The sequence below is a fragment of the Emys orbicularis genome, chromosome 4, assembly GCF_028017835.1.
Source record: "Emys orbicularis isolate rEmyOrb1 chromosome 4, rEmyOrb1.hap1, whole genome shotgun sequence".
In the NCBI taxonomy this organism is placed as follows: domain Eukaryota; kingdom Metazoa; phylum Chordata; order Testudines; family Emydidae; genus Emys; species Emys orbicularis.
This window is the reverse complement of record NC_088686.1, coordinates 107,526,050-107,540,855: the sequence shown is the minus strand read 5'-3', so window position 1 is coordinate 107,540,855 and position 14,806 is coordinate 107,526,050. Positions and strand designations below refer to the sequence as shown.

The 14,806-nt window shown below is 49.1% G+C and overlaps 1 protein-coding gene across 1 annotated transcript in view; it reads right to left on the bottom strand.

The window, feature by feature from the left end:
- LOC135877783 (NACHT, LRR and PYD domains-containing protein 3-like) overlaps positions 1-14,806 on the bottom strand; it is a 65,260-nt gene that overhangs the window by 13,247 nt on the left and 37,207 nt on the right. Inside the window, exons 5-7 of the mRNA XM_065403335.1 lie at positions 7,924-8,094; positions 2,234-2,407; positions 306-476 (exon numbers count right to left, since the gene is read on the bottom strand). Of these exons, the coding sequence (XP_065259407.1) occupies positions 306-476; positions 2,234-2,407; positions 7,924-8,094 (516 nt within the window). The remainder of the gene's footprint in view (positions 1-305; positions 477-2,233; positions 2,408-7,923; positions 8,095-14,806) is intronic.

The window sequence follows — 14,806 nt, the reverse complement described above, 5'->3', positions numbered from 1 at the left end:
AAACTATAAGGATATTAAAGCCCTGGAACAAGTTACCTAGGGAGACTGTGGAATCCCCGTCATTGGAGATTTTAAGAACAGGTGAGACAAACACCTGTCAGGGATGGGCTACGTTTACTTAATTCTGCCTCTGCACTGGGGGATGGACTTGATGACCTCTCGGGTCCCTTCCAGCCATACATTTCTATGGAGTGGAAGGTGCAGGGCCTGGGGCTGGTGGAAAGAAGCATTACAGTTCTGTAAACCCAGCAGCCAGAGCTACCATGCTAGCAGGCACAGACTGGAGGAGACCAGCCGGTACTTACAGTATTTTCTGCAGTTTGCAGTTGGGATTTCTCAGTCCTTCACACAGCAGCTGCAGTCCTGAATCTCCCAGCTTCATCCCCCAAAGGTTCAGCTCTGCCAGGGCCTGGCTAGTGCTGAGAGCAGAGGAGAGAAACCCGCAACATACAGCTGAGAGTCTGCACCCCTCCAGCCTGCATGACATGAAGAGAGAATGGAAAATGACTCATTTCTGACCCATGCTCTGTGTTCCCCTCACAGATGTCCGTGTGAGTCTAGAAAGATTTGTTATTCCGGGAGTGCAGGGAGAGACGACAGCACTGTGGGAAGAGGCCAGGGGGAATAAAAACACGAAAGGCCGTTAGTGTGGATTTCTTCCATGCACGCCTGTCAGGCAGGGTTTAGCTCTCATTTATGTTGGTGTAACTCTGGAGCAAATCCCTTGCAATCAATAAAGGCTGACTTGCAAATACAGAGCAGCTGAGAGCACAGTCTGGCCCGTTATGTCGGTTACCCAGCACTCCACAAGTGACTGTTCAGTTGAAGTGAAGGGAGGGGGCAGGTTGTGGGGGCACTTTTAGTGGGTTGGGAGGGGGAAGGTTGTGGCTGGAAAATAGTTCAAACGTTTTCATTGCTAGCGCTCTGGATCCCTTCTGGTTTAAGCAGATGCAGCCAGAATAAGCTCTCCAGCCCCAAATGTTCCCCAGGGCCGTTTTGGGGCAGATTTTCAAGAAACAAAAGCACCAGCGAAGTGAATGTCAAAATCAGCCTTCTTTTACTGCAGCTGCTGTCTATCATTGGAGGTTTGGGGTTAATGCCACCAACCCCTAATTCAGGGACCCCCATTCTCTCCCTAGAACATCAGAGCCATGGCTGGAGGGATGAGCTGCTTCTGTCCCCATCTCTCCCCACCAACCTCCAAGCAGGGCCTCAAAGCTCTGCCTGTCAGTATGTAGGTGGACAGGACTCGTCTCAGGGCTCTTTGTTTTTTCTCCACCATCAGTAACGATTGGCCTCTCCTCCCCCACAGCCCTGCAGAGAGTGATGGTGGCACCTCTCTCTGGTGGCAACTGCCCCGTCTCTCCCTCACAGCTCAGAGGAGGGTGGGTAACGAGAAACTCACTAATAGTGATATGGGGGGGGGGGAGGGGAGGGAAGATTCACAGCTGAAGTGTGTCTGCTTCACTGCTGTGCTGCTCTGACAGATCTACTGGAATAGTCCATGGAATAGTCTCCACCTGGAAGTGGTGTAAGCTCCATGGCTTGGGCCATCATCACAGACTAGACAACTCATGGGGAAATACACAGTAGGGAGCAGGGTATGACGTGAAATAATGGCCTTGTAAACCTGGTGCAGTGCCCACCGCCCACCAGCTTTGGATCTAATGTGCTGCAGAGAAGGGGTCTCTGGAGACTGTGTTAGTGACAGATCACTCCTACATCACCACCCACCATACTCTGATTGACAGCTGCCTCAAAAGGAGGCAGCTTGTGCCACTCATTGGGCTGGGGTATCTGCACTCAGCTGCTTTGACGCCGTGGAAGGCTTTTAAAGTTTTAAAAGTTAATATATAAAGGTGTCAAAGTCATTAAAGTTATCTTTAAAATGGGCTGTTAGTGGAAGGGTAAGAGTGTTCTTTTTTTTTTTTTTTTTAAAAGCCCAATATTAAAGAATTGGTTTAAAAAAATTCAAATATTTATTTTCCCAAGACTGGGACTGTGTTGCCAGCTGTCTGCTGTGGGCCCACCTTTGCTTAATATTTCCATTTTCCAAACAGGGCAGGCTGGGTGCGTGTTATGAACCATTGACAATGGTGCTGGAGAGACATTTAACTCTCAGCTTTTCCATATACCTACAGAGGGCAGACACCAGATACCAGCGACAGCCCCTGTGAAGCGCTTTACATAGAGGTCACCTGAAAATACACAGAGGAGACCAAATATTACTTACCCCAGTCTCTGTAATTTGCAGTTTGGATGTTTCAGTCCCTCACATAGCAGCTGAACTCCAACATCTCCCAGAGAAAAATTATAACTGAGGTCCAGCTCTGTCAGGCTCTGGCTGGTGCTGAGAACAGTGGAGAGATCCCCACAGCAAGCGCCTGTGAGACCGCAAAATCTCAACCTGCAGGAGAGACAAATGCAGGGCAGATCCATCAGAGAGCGAATGAGGCTCATCATCGGTGTTCGACAGGTGGCCCCACCCATCATCTCCTTTCCCTGACCAATCAGCATCAGGAATGAGCCAGAAATCCAGCCCTAGACTCTGTCCCAAGACCCATCCCTTGACCAGTGAGAACCCAGAACCAGGTTTGGGTGTGACTTCCTGCATTAGCCCCACTGCTTGCACTATAGAGAAAGAGAGAAAGTGAAGTTTCAGGGAAGGCTCTAGGAAAGGCTTAGGAGGAGGAAAATGGGGAAGATGGACGTAGAAGTTTGGAGGGTGGAAAATATCAGAAGAGAGAAGTTAATTGGAGGGTAAAAAGAGACACTACAAAACAATGAGGAAAAAAGAGTCAGAGAGAAAAGGAGAGAAGAAAACATTCAAGCAGAGAAAAACTAAAAATAGTAAAGGGAAGACCTAGTGACACTCTGTTACATTATTTTATATCAAGTTTGATCCCAAAACGTTGCAATAAAATACACTCATGGCATGTGGCCAACCCCAAAAGTTCCAAAATTATGAGTCAGGCTCCAAAAAGTCACAATATCAGCTTAGAATTCAGGGGATTTTTTTTACAAATACATTTTGGGTTCTTTTTCTTTGTCTTCTGTTTTTTGAGACTTTAGGGTTTGTGTTTTCAGGCTCTCTCTGTAACCACAAGGGCTAGAAACTTAGCTTTCATTTTTAAAAAGTGAGGGGCTCACTTATTCACATGACTCCAGAAGCTGTGACTTTAAGAAAAACCATCAAATATCAAAATTTGTGATAAAATCATGAGATGGCAACAATGTTATATATCAGACACCATGACTCCATAGGACTACGGGGTCTCTGTAGCCTAGTTAGGAATGGTAGGCGGGCTTGGGAGTCCATTTGTCTGGAGATTAGAGGAGGGAATAACCTGATTTTTGTTTACCTCAAAATCTTTACTGTAAAATAATGGGTTTTCAGTCCTCCTTTAATTGCAAATCTGAATGCAAACTTAATTATAGAATTGCTAGCACTCCCTCCACAAGTTTTTCCCCAGTGTTGGTGTTGGGTTTTAGAATATTTCATGCTTGCATCTACCTGAAATAATCATATATATTTTGGGGTCCTGTGGTTTTGATGCACATCTGTTTTTGCAGTACATTACCTGATGTACTAGCAAGTTATCCTAGCACAGAAGTCCAGATGAACACCCGCTGTGCTTGTATTATTGATTATTTTATTACATTATTTTTATTGCACAGCATTCTGACTTTGAAACATATGAAAAGCTTCTAAAATAAAGGAAATTGCACCTAACTTTTCAAAAATGTCTGGGTGGCCATGGCTAGTTCATGCCACTGCTCACCGCTGCCCGTGCTACCACGGCTACGCTACTATTTTTAGTGCAGTAGCTCAGATCAGCACTAGCATGCATGTGTGTACATGAGCTGGGAATCACACACCCCCAGCTCCAACTGCAGACATAGCCTAAGGCTTCTAGGGCCTGGTCTACACTACCCGCCGGAATGGGCGGGTAGAAATTGACCTCTCGGGGATCGATTTATCGCGTCCCATCAGGACGCGACAATCGATCCCCGAATCGACGCTCTTACTCCACCAGCGAAGGTGGTAGTAAGAGCCGTCGACGGGAAGCCGCGGAGGTCGATTTTGCCGCCGTCCTCACAGCGGGGTAAGTCGGCTGCGATACGCCGAATTCAGCTACGCTATTCGCGTAGCTGAATTTGCGTATCTTAAATCGACCCCCCCCTGTAGTGTAGATGTAGCCTAGGGCAGAGAGCTACTTATCAATGGATAGACACTAGGGGCAGTGATGAGGGGTCCAACCACAGTATCTGATCTGAGGAACTGTGTCCAGAAAATTCAGGAACCTGTCTACCCAAGGCCTGGAGCTACCCAAGCAAAAATGCAAAAGCCATGAAGAGCTGTGGGGAGGTGAACTCCTGCCACCCGCCCCATGGATACATACTTGGAACAGCTAGCTCATGCTGCTGCTCACGCTGCCATAGCTACATCACTATATTTAGCACGCTGGGTCGATGAGAGCTAGTGCGAGTGTGTCTAGTCACTCTGGGAATCACACCCCCAGCTCCGAGTGCAGACGTAGCCTTCGTGTGGGCAAAAGACTGTGGGAGTGTCTCATGGATATGAGACTTTTCCACTCCAATCCAAGGTTTACATGCAAGACACACAAGAAATATAAGCCAGCCTCTGGAAAGCATTACTCTAAGCACCAGCCACCAATCCAGTGCAAATGAGTTTCAGCCACGGCACACAAAATTACTACAGACACAGGCACACCTCAGGATCAAAGCTTGTGTTGAACAAAGGAAGGTTAGTGGCTTAAAAGCCCTTATCAGCTTGGATTAGATCCCTGACCTGGTCTGCATCCCCAGAGCCTGGCTATCTGACACTGCAGGCTGGGAGCTGGATCATTTCATCCTATCAGCTGACACAGGGCCCTACAGACCCAGACTAGGCAGTTCCCCCGGCAGAGAGCCAATTTTATTGCTATCCAGCTTCAAATGCAAAAGAAACTGCTTTGTAACAAAATCCCTTGAGTGCATCTACTTAATCTGAGAGACCAATGACAAGACCAATAAGACATCCCAGTAGCACAGATCTATTACCTACAGAGAGCTCAAGTTTTCTGGAGGAGCTGACAGAGACACTGGCTGACATGGTGATGCAGTTCCTGAGGCTCATCATTCTTGGAGGCTTAACGATTCACACTGACAATGCATCTGATCCAATGCACAAAACTTTCTATTTGCCCTGTTCACCTTTGGATTCTCACAGGCAGTCTCTAGGCCTTAAACACACACACAGCTGGTTACATCCTGACCTTTATAATGAACGTGGATCACTCCCTGATGCCAGTCAGATTACCACCTCCAAAAGAGAAAGAACATAAGAATGGCCATACTGGGTCAGAGCAAAGGTCCATCTAGCCCAGTATCCTGTCTTGTGACAGGTGCCCCAGAGGGAATGAACAGAACAGGTAATCATCAAGTGCTCCATCCCCTGTTGCCCATTCTCAGCTTCTGGCCAACAGAGGCTAGGGACATCATCCCTGCCCATCCTGGCTAATAGCCATTGGTGGACCTATCTTCCATGAATTTATCTAGTTCTTTTTTGAACCCTGTTATAGTCTTGGTCTTCACAACATCCTCTAGCAAGGAGTTCCACAAGTTGACTGTGCATTGTGTGAAAAACATACTTCCTTGTGTTTGTTTTAAATCTGCTGCCTATTAATTAATTAATTTCCAGGCAAGACGGTCTTAACATCATGGTCCATACTAGAGAGCTCATTGATCCAGTTAGACCCACAAAGCACTGATGCCCTAGCCCAGCAGCTAAGGACTAGAAGAACCAGTGAGACATCACAGTCACTGACTGACCACAGCCATGAATACTTTGGTTCTGAAGCACTTCCTTCCCGTATGGCCCTCACAGAGCTTTGTGGTTTCTTCTTCCTGTGACAGATGATGCAAGGAGGCAAGAAAACCCAAGTGTCAGTGTTGAGAACACTCAAGAAGAAACAGATTTCTGAACAACGAATTCTTCTTAGTCTCCTCCATGGCCAAGGAACAGGCAAAGAGATCCTCCTTCTCCTCTTCCATAGCAACCACCAAGGCAACATCGATGCAGTTGGACTATGGAGGTGTGAATTGCAACAGCACAGCATTCTGGTGCATGCAGCTCCCCAATGTGGATGGTCCTAGTGTGAACTAAGAGGTACCTAGCTTGTGTTAACATAGTCCTCTTCAAACAGGACTATGTTAGGATGCACTAGGTACCTTTTTGTTTGCACCTGCATTGTCTATATGGGGGAGTTATAACACAACACTTCGGTGCATGCTGCACTTCACACCCCTGTAGTCTGAACTGCAGGGCTGTGTAGACACGCCCCAAGTCACACCCCACAGAACTATTCTGGATTGTCAATAACATTGCTAACCTAGATGTCTCCTAGCTCCAGAGCCCAGCACCACTCAGCGTGAGGAACTGTACCCACTTCACAGAGAAGATCTTCCACATCCAAGATGGCCTCTATGGCCCTCAGGGACAACACAACACCCTCCTCAGAATTCTGTTCATTCACAGAACAGGAATCCTAGAGATGCTAGAGGAAATCTGAGCCTCTGCCTATGACTCCGATCCTTGATCTCTGTGGCTAGTGCAGGACAGCAAGAGCAGGGCCATCCCTAGGGGGGTGCAGGGCCCGGGGTGGATGTGATGAATCCATCACTTCCGGGACCGACCCGTCACTTCTGGGAGCGAACGCGCTGGCCAATTGCTCTGGCCCGCAGGGCCCCCCAAAGTGCGGGGCCCAGAGCGGTCGCCCCGATTCGCTGTACCCTAGGAACGGCTCTGAGCAAGAGCATCTAGAACCCCTACTAACAAATACTGTCATCGTCTGCTTTTGAGGATAGAAATCTGCTCCCCCAACCTGGAGCATGCAGTAACCTGGCCAGGACTTAAGAATCCATTGCTTGATACAACCAGCCTTACAAACGAATGCCCGGTATCATCAGGTCTCCTGTTTCTGAGCAATCTAGTCAAGCAGCTACTGAACAGTTGCATCCAACTTTACCTGTCCATTGGCAATATCCAGCTGGATTTTAAGCCTAGACACAGAACAGACATGGCATGCCAAGGCTGATGGAGAACCTCCTCCTGTCCACAGGTGAGGGGATTTTTGAAGCTTTTTACTGTCAGGGTTTGCAGAATGGTGACAAATCCTGTTCTTGTTGGAGTCAACAGTAAAACTTGGAGATGGGGTGGGGGAGCACCTTAGTATTGGGATGTTGTGTGCAGCAAAAACTGCTTTCATCAGGCTGAACAATGATGGGAGGACATGGGATGGCGAACAGAGAAGATTCAATGGCAGCCTGGGTGTAGGTGGGAGGACATGAGGAAGTAAAAATCAACAGGGAGGTCACAAGCGTAGATGGTGGGGGAGGTTCGGGACAGAGGGAGGAGCAGGAGGGGATCAAGGCAGCAGGAACGGACTTAAATGAATCTTATATTCTTTTGTCTCCAGTTGGCTCAAGGGGGTGGGAGGTGAATTCCCTCAGCTCTGTAAGTGCTTTGAGATCCTCAGCTAGACGGTGCTCTAGGAGGGCATGTCATTCAGCTTCAGGGATAGAGACTGTTCCTGTCCCTCCCACCACCTACCATACAGACCAGGGGAGAGGGATGAGAAGTGGATGCGGGGGTGACTGAACATGAGGAGAAATTGTTCACAGAGGGATCAGAGCTGTCCTGGATTGCAGGTGGTGATTTTCCTTCACTGAAAGGGTCCTCCTGGGTAGTGCCTCCTTCTTGCTCTCACATGCTTGGGGGTGGGGAGAAAGTATCCCCAGCTGAGGCATGAATAGGAGAGACTCAGATTTTAGCCTCACCTCGTACCTGCAGGAAGTTTATCATACCCCATCACACCTCCTGCCAAGGTCTGTACATAAAGGAAACTGGTCAATACTTACACTAGTCTCTGCAGTTTGCAGTTTGGCTGTTTCAGTCCTTCACACAGCAGCTGCATTCCCATGGCTCCCAGTTGATTATTACTCAGGTCCAGATCTGTCAGCAACTGGTTGTTGCTGAGAGCAGAAGAGAGCTCCCCACAACAAGCAGCTGAGAGTTTACAAGCCTTCAATCTGAAAGAGATAGATGCACACATTAGAGAATGAGCACGTCTGTCTAGCCGGTACTCTCTTCTCAATAGAAATTCCAGCGTGGAAAGCCAAGAAGCCTTTACCATAGTCGCCATGACCCTTAATTTAAGGATTTGCAACGTATCAATAAACAAATGAATAGAGACTGGTGTGAAAAATGAAGAATAAGGGAATTATATAGGAAGCCAGTTGTAAATTAGAGTTTCTCTTTCTTGTAGACTAAAAGTCTCAGTGCTTTAGAAAGAAATATCACCCAGATCAAGGAGACTATGACCAAAATAGACAAACTGAAGATATATTGTCCTCTTGTATCAATCTAGCTGCATTTACACCAGGGGTTGAATTTTTAATTTATTTTAATTTTAATTGACTTTTCCACACCTCTGGTGTCACGTAGCTATGTTGACCTAAATTTTAAGTGTAGATCAGGCCTTAAACATGATGGCTAGATACTGAGGGCTTATCTATACAAGGACATTGACCAGAACTGCTCCCTGTGTGGACACACTATTCCAGAATCAAAATCACTTTTCCTTTAGAACAATTACTCTGCTTTGCCAGCTACTGGGATTCTCATCTGTTGCAAACTGCAGAGTTGTCCATTAGCAGCCTGGGCATCTCGGAGCTGCTCTAGTTTACACTAGGGAACCATTCCAATACCTGGAGCTGCCCTGAATCTGGGAGGCATAAAGATGGTTTAAATCCACTTAGCTCCACCCTCCCTCTGGAATGTGAGATCTTTGCTGCACCTCTTAGAAGCTCAGCGATGAATCTTAACCTTGGTGTTGGCAGCAGTGGGATTGTAAAAGAGAAGTTTACACTGGGGTCCTTCTATGTGCATCTGTTATGTCCATTAGCCTGTGTTCCACAAGTGTGTGTTCAGCTAAGCTGAAGGTGAGGGTAGAGCGTGGCTGCATTTTCAGTGGGCTGGTGAATCCTGAAATGCAGCTGTGAAACCGTTCAAAACTTTTTCTCGCTGAGCTTGGAGGGGCCATGGGAAGTGCCTTGCCTCTATTTGCCAGAAGCTGGGAATGGGCGACAGGGAATAGATCACTTGATGACCTGTTCTGTTCATTTCCTCTGAAGCACCAGGCATTGGCCACTGTCGGAAGACAGGATACTGGGCTAGATGGACCTTTGGCCTGACCCAGTATTGCTGTTCTTATGTTCTTATGTGGTGTGGCTGTGAGGAACCCCAAATGTGGGCCTAGTGTATGAGGAAGGGGCTCTACACATCCATCAGCAGCATAGTAGGCGCAGAGAGGTGTGAAGTGGCCCATTCATCTCAATGGGACATTCTCAGCTGAATGAGAACACCGCATGGAGATGAAAACAGCCTGAAACAATAGCTCCGAGAGGTGTGAACTGCTCCATTCATCTCAGTGGGAGTTCTCATCCCCCCACTCCGTCAGGTATTTAGTATTCTGGTTTACACATGGGAGGCAGGAAGCTGGGCTCAGATCCCCCAGAAGTTTCAAACGTAAGTAATGTAGGCTGGATCTGACCTACAGGCTGTTTTAGGCTATGTCTACACTACAAAATTAGGTCGGATTTATAGAAGCCGGTTTTATAGAAACCGGTTGTATGCAGCCGATTGTGTGTGTCCCCACATAAAATGCTCTAAGTGCATGAAGTCGACGGACCGCGTCCACAGTACCGAGGCTAGCGTCGACTTCCGGTGCATTGCACTATGGGTACCTATCCCACAGTTCCCGCAGTCTCCGGCAGTCTCCGGCGCCCATTGGAATTATGGGTTGAGATCGCAATGCCCGAATGATGCAAAACAGTGCCGCGGGGGGTTCTGGGTACATTGCGTCAGGCCCCTCCCCCGCCGTCACAGCAACGGCAGACAATAGATTCGCGCCTTTTTACCTGGGTTACCTGTGCAGACAACATACCACGCCAAGCATGGAGCCCGCTCAGCTCAGCTCACCGTCACCATATGTCTTCCGGGTGCCGGCAGACATGGGACTGCATTGCTACACAGCAGCAGCAGCTAACTGCCTTTTGGCGGTAGACGGTGCAGCATGAGTGGTAGCCTTCATCGGCAATCAGGATGCTGGTAGCTGTGGGGCTGGCAGCCGTAGGGCTGCATTGCACCAGCCCCTTGCCTTTTGGCAGTAGATGGTTTATTACGACTGGTAACCGTCCTCGTCGGACAATCATGGATATCAGTCATAGTATATTATTTCCTGCCAAGTATTGTCTGCTGAGCACCCAGAAGAGGCCGAGGGCGATCTGGGTGCTGGCAGACATATGGCTGGCACACGTGGGGCTACATTGCTACACAGCAGCAACCCCTTGCCTTTAACCGTCCTCGTTGGACAATGATGGCTACCAGTCGTAGTATACTATTTTCTGCCAAGTATTGTCTGCTAAGCACCCAGAAAAGGCCGAGGGCGATCTGGGTGCTGGCAGAGATGTGGCTGGCACACGGAGGGTTACATTGCTACACAGCAGCAACCCCTTGCCTTTTGGCAATAAATAGTATATTATGATTGGTATCCATCATCATCATACTGGTACGCGCCCAGTATTTGCTGCCAAGCACCCAGAAAATGCCGAGGGCTATCAGTCATGCTGCACTATCGTCTTAAGATGTAAAAAATAGATTTGTTCTGTATTCATTTCCTTCCCCCCTCCCTCCGTCAAATCAACGGCCCGCTAAACCCAGGCTTAGGAGTTCAATCTCTGGGGGGTGGGCATTCTGTGTGACAGTTGTTTATATTTCTCCCTGATGCACAGCCACCTTTCTTGATTTTAATTCCCTGTACCTGTACGCCATGTCGTCACTCGCCCCTCCCTCCCTCCCTCCCTTCTTCCCCTGGTCTTTAGATACTAGTTTCGCGCCTTTTTTCAGACCAGACGCCATAGCTAGCACTGGGATCATGGAGCCCGCTCAGATCACAGCGGCAATTATGAGCACTATGAACACCACGCGCATTGTCCTGGAGTATATGCAGAGCCTGGACATGCCAAAGCAAAACCAGGACCAGCTGAGGAGGAGGCGATTGCAGCGCGGTGACGATAGTGATGAGGAAATTGACATGGACCTCTCACAAGGCACAGGCCCCAGCAATGTGGAAATCATGGTGTTACTGGGGCAGGTTCATGCCGTGGAACGCCGATTCTGGGCCCGGGAAACAAGCACCGACTGGTGGGACCGCATCGTGTTGCAGGTCTGGGACGATGCCCAGTGGCTGTGAAACTTTCGCATGCGTAAGGGCACTTTCATGGAACTTTGTGACTTGCTTTCCCCTGCCCTGAAGTGCCAGAATACCAGGATGAGAGCAGCCCTCACAGTTGAGAAGCGAGTGGCGATAGCCCTGTGGAAGCGTGCAACGCCAGACAGCTACCGGTCAGTCGGGAATCAATTTGGAGTGGGCAAATCTACTGTGGGGGCTGCTGTGATCCAAGTTGCCAGGGCAATGAGAGACCTGGTGATATCAAGGGTAGTGACTCTGGGAAACGTGCAGGACATAGTGGATGGCTTTGCTGCAATGGGATTCCCAAACTGTGGTGGGGCGATAGACGGAACCCATATCCCTATCTTGGCACCGGCGCACCAAGCCACCGAGTACATAAACCGCAAGGGGTACTTTTCAATGCTGCTGCAAGCCCTGGTGGATCACAAGGGACGTTTCACCGACATCAACGTGGGCTGGCCGGGAAGGGTACATGATGCTCGCGTCTTCAGGCACTCTGTTCTGTTTCGAAAGCTGGAGGAAGGGACTTTCTTCCCGGACCAGAAAATAACCGTTGGGGATGTTGAAATGCCTATCGTGATCCTTGGGGACCCAGCCTACCCCTTAATGCCATGGTTCATGAAGCCGTACACAGGCAGCCTGGACAGGAGTCAGGACCTGTTCAACTACAGGCTGAACAAGTGCCGAATGGTGGTGGAATGTGCATTTGGGCGTTTAAAAGCGCGCTGGCGCAGCTTACTGACTCGCTCAGACCTTAGCGAAAAGAATATCCCCATTGTTATTGCTGCTTGCTGTGTGCTCCACAATATCTGTGAGAGTAAGGGGGAGACATTTATGGCGGGGTGGGAGGTAGAGACAAATCGCCTGGCCGCTGATTACGCGCAGCCAGACACCAGGTCGGTTAGAGCAGCACAGCAGGGCGCGGTGCGCATCAGAGAAGCTTTGAAAACTAGTTTTGTGACTGGCCAGGCTACGGTGTGAAACTTCTGTTTGTTTCTCCTTGATGAAATCGCAGCCCCCCCACCCACCCGGTTAACTCTACTACCCTGTAAACCAAGCACTCCACCCTCCCCTACCCTCCCCTCTTCAAGCACCACTTGCAGAGGCAATAAAGTCATTGTTACTTCACATTCATGCATTCTTTATTAATTCAGCACACAACTAGGGGGATAATTGCAAAGGTAGCCCGGGATGGGTGGGGGAGGAGGGAAGGAAAAGGACACACTGCACTTTAAAACTTTAAAACTTATTGCACTGGAAATCATCTAGGCTGGAGTGACTGGGTGGCCGGAGGCCCCCCCACCGTGTTCTTGGGCGTCTGGGTGAGGAGGCAATGGGACTTGGGGAGGAGGGCTGTTGGTTACAGAGGGGCTGTAGCGGCGGTCTCTGCTCCTGCTGCCTTTCCTGCAGCTCAACCATACGCAGGAGCATATCACTTTGATGCTCCAGCAGCCGGAGCATCGATTCTTTCTTTCTGATTACAAGCTGACGCCACTTCTCCTCTTCAGCCCGCGTTTCAGCACGCAACCTCTGCTCTTCAGCCCGCCACCTCTCCTCTCGCTCATATTGGGCTTTTTTAAAATCAGTCATTGACTGCCTCCACGCATTCTGCTGTGCTCTGTCAGCGTGGGAGGCAGTCTGTAGTTCAGTGAACATTTCGTCACGCGTCCTTCGCTTACGTTTTCTAATATTCACTAGCCTCTGTGAAGGTGAAACATTTGCCGCTGGTGGAGGAGAAGGGAGAGGTTGTTAAAAAAGATACATTTTAGAGAACAATGGGTACAGTCTTTCACGTTAGATTTTGATGTTCACATCACACAGCACATGTGCTTTCGTTACAAGGTCGCATTTTTCCTCTTATATTGAGGGCCTGCCGGTTTGGTGTGAGAGATCACTCACGCAGTGCCAGGCCACAGATTTCAGCTTGCAGGCAGCCATGGTAAGACACAGTCTTTTGGCTTTTTTAACCTTGTTAACAAGTGGGGATGGTTTCAAACAGTACTGCTCTCATTAACCATACCAAGCACCCGTTGGGTTGGCCATTTAAAATGGGTTTGCAATGTAAAAGGAGGGGCTGCGGTTTCAGCTTTAACATGCAGCACAAACCTAACTAACTCCCCTCCCCCACACACCCAATTCTCTGGGATGGTCAATTCACCCCTCCCCCCCACCGCGTGGTTAACAGCGGGGAATATTTCTGTTCAGCAGAGCAGGAAGGGGCACCTCTGAATGTCCCCTTAATAAAATCGCCCCATTTCAACCAGGTGACCGTGAATGATATCACTCTCCTGAGGATAACAAAGAGCGATAAGGAATGGATGTTGTCTGCATGCCAGCAAACACCGGGACCATACGCTGCCATGCTTTGTTATGCAATGATTCCAGACTACGTGCTACTGGCCTGGTGTGGTAAAGTGTCCTACCATGGCGGACGGGATAAGGCAGCCCTCCCCAGAAACCTTTTGCAAAGGCTTTGGGAGTACATGAAGGAGAGCTTTCTGGAGATGTCCCTGGAGGATTTCCGCTCCATCCCCATACACGTTAACAGACTTTTCCAGTAGCTTTACTGGCCGCGATTGCCAGGGCAAATTAATCATTAATCATTAAACACGCTTGTTTTTAAACCATGTGTAATATTTACAAAGGTACACTCACCAGAGGTCCCCTGTGTGCCCACAGGGTCTTGGGTGAGTTCGGGGGTTACTGGTTCCAGGTCCAGGGTGATAAACATATCCTGGCTGTTGGGGAAACCGGTTTCTCCGCTTCCTTGCTGCTGTGAGCTATCTATGTTCTCTCCATCCTCATCTTCCTCGTCCGCCGAACCCGCTTCCCTGTGTCTTTCTCCAGTGAGGGACTCATAGCACACGCTTGGGGTAGTGGTGGCTGCACCCCCTAGAATGGCATGCAGCTCCGCGTAGAAGCGGCATGTTTGCGGCTCAGCCCCGGACCTTCCGTTTGCTTCTCTGGATTTGTGGTAGGCTTGCCTTAGCTCCTTAATTTTCACGCGGCACTGCTGTGCGTCCCTGTTATGGCCTCTGTCCTTCATGGCCTTGGAGACCTTTTCTAATATTTTGCCATTTCTTTTACTGCTTCGGAGTTCGGCCAGCACTGATTCATCTCCCCAGATGGCGAGCAGATCCCGTACCTCCCGTTCGGTCCAGGCTGGAGCTCTTTTGCGATCCTGGGACTGGGACTGGGACTGGGACTCCATCACGGTTACCTGTGCTGATGAGCTCTGCATGGTCACCTGTGCTCTCCACGCTGAGCAAACAGGAAATGAAATTCAAACGTTCGCGGGGCTTTTCCTGTCTACCTGGCCAGTGCATCTGAGTTGAGAGTGCTGTCCAGAGCGGTCACAATGAAGCACTGTGGGATAGCTCCCGGAGGCCAATAAAGTCAAATTCCGTCCACACTAACCCAATTCCGACCCCTAAGGCCAATTTTATCGCTAATCCCCTCGTCGGAGGTGGTGTAAAGAAACCGGTTTA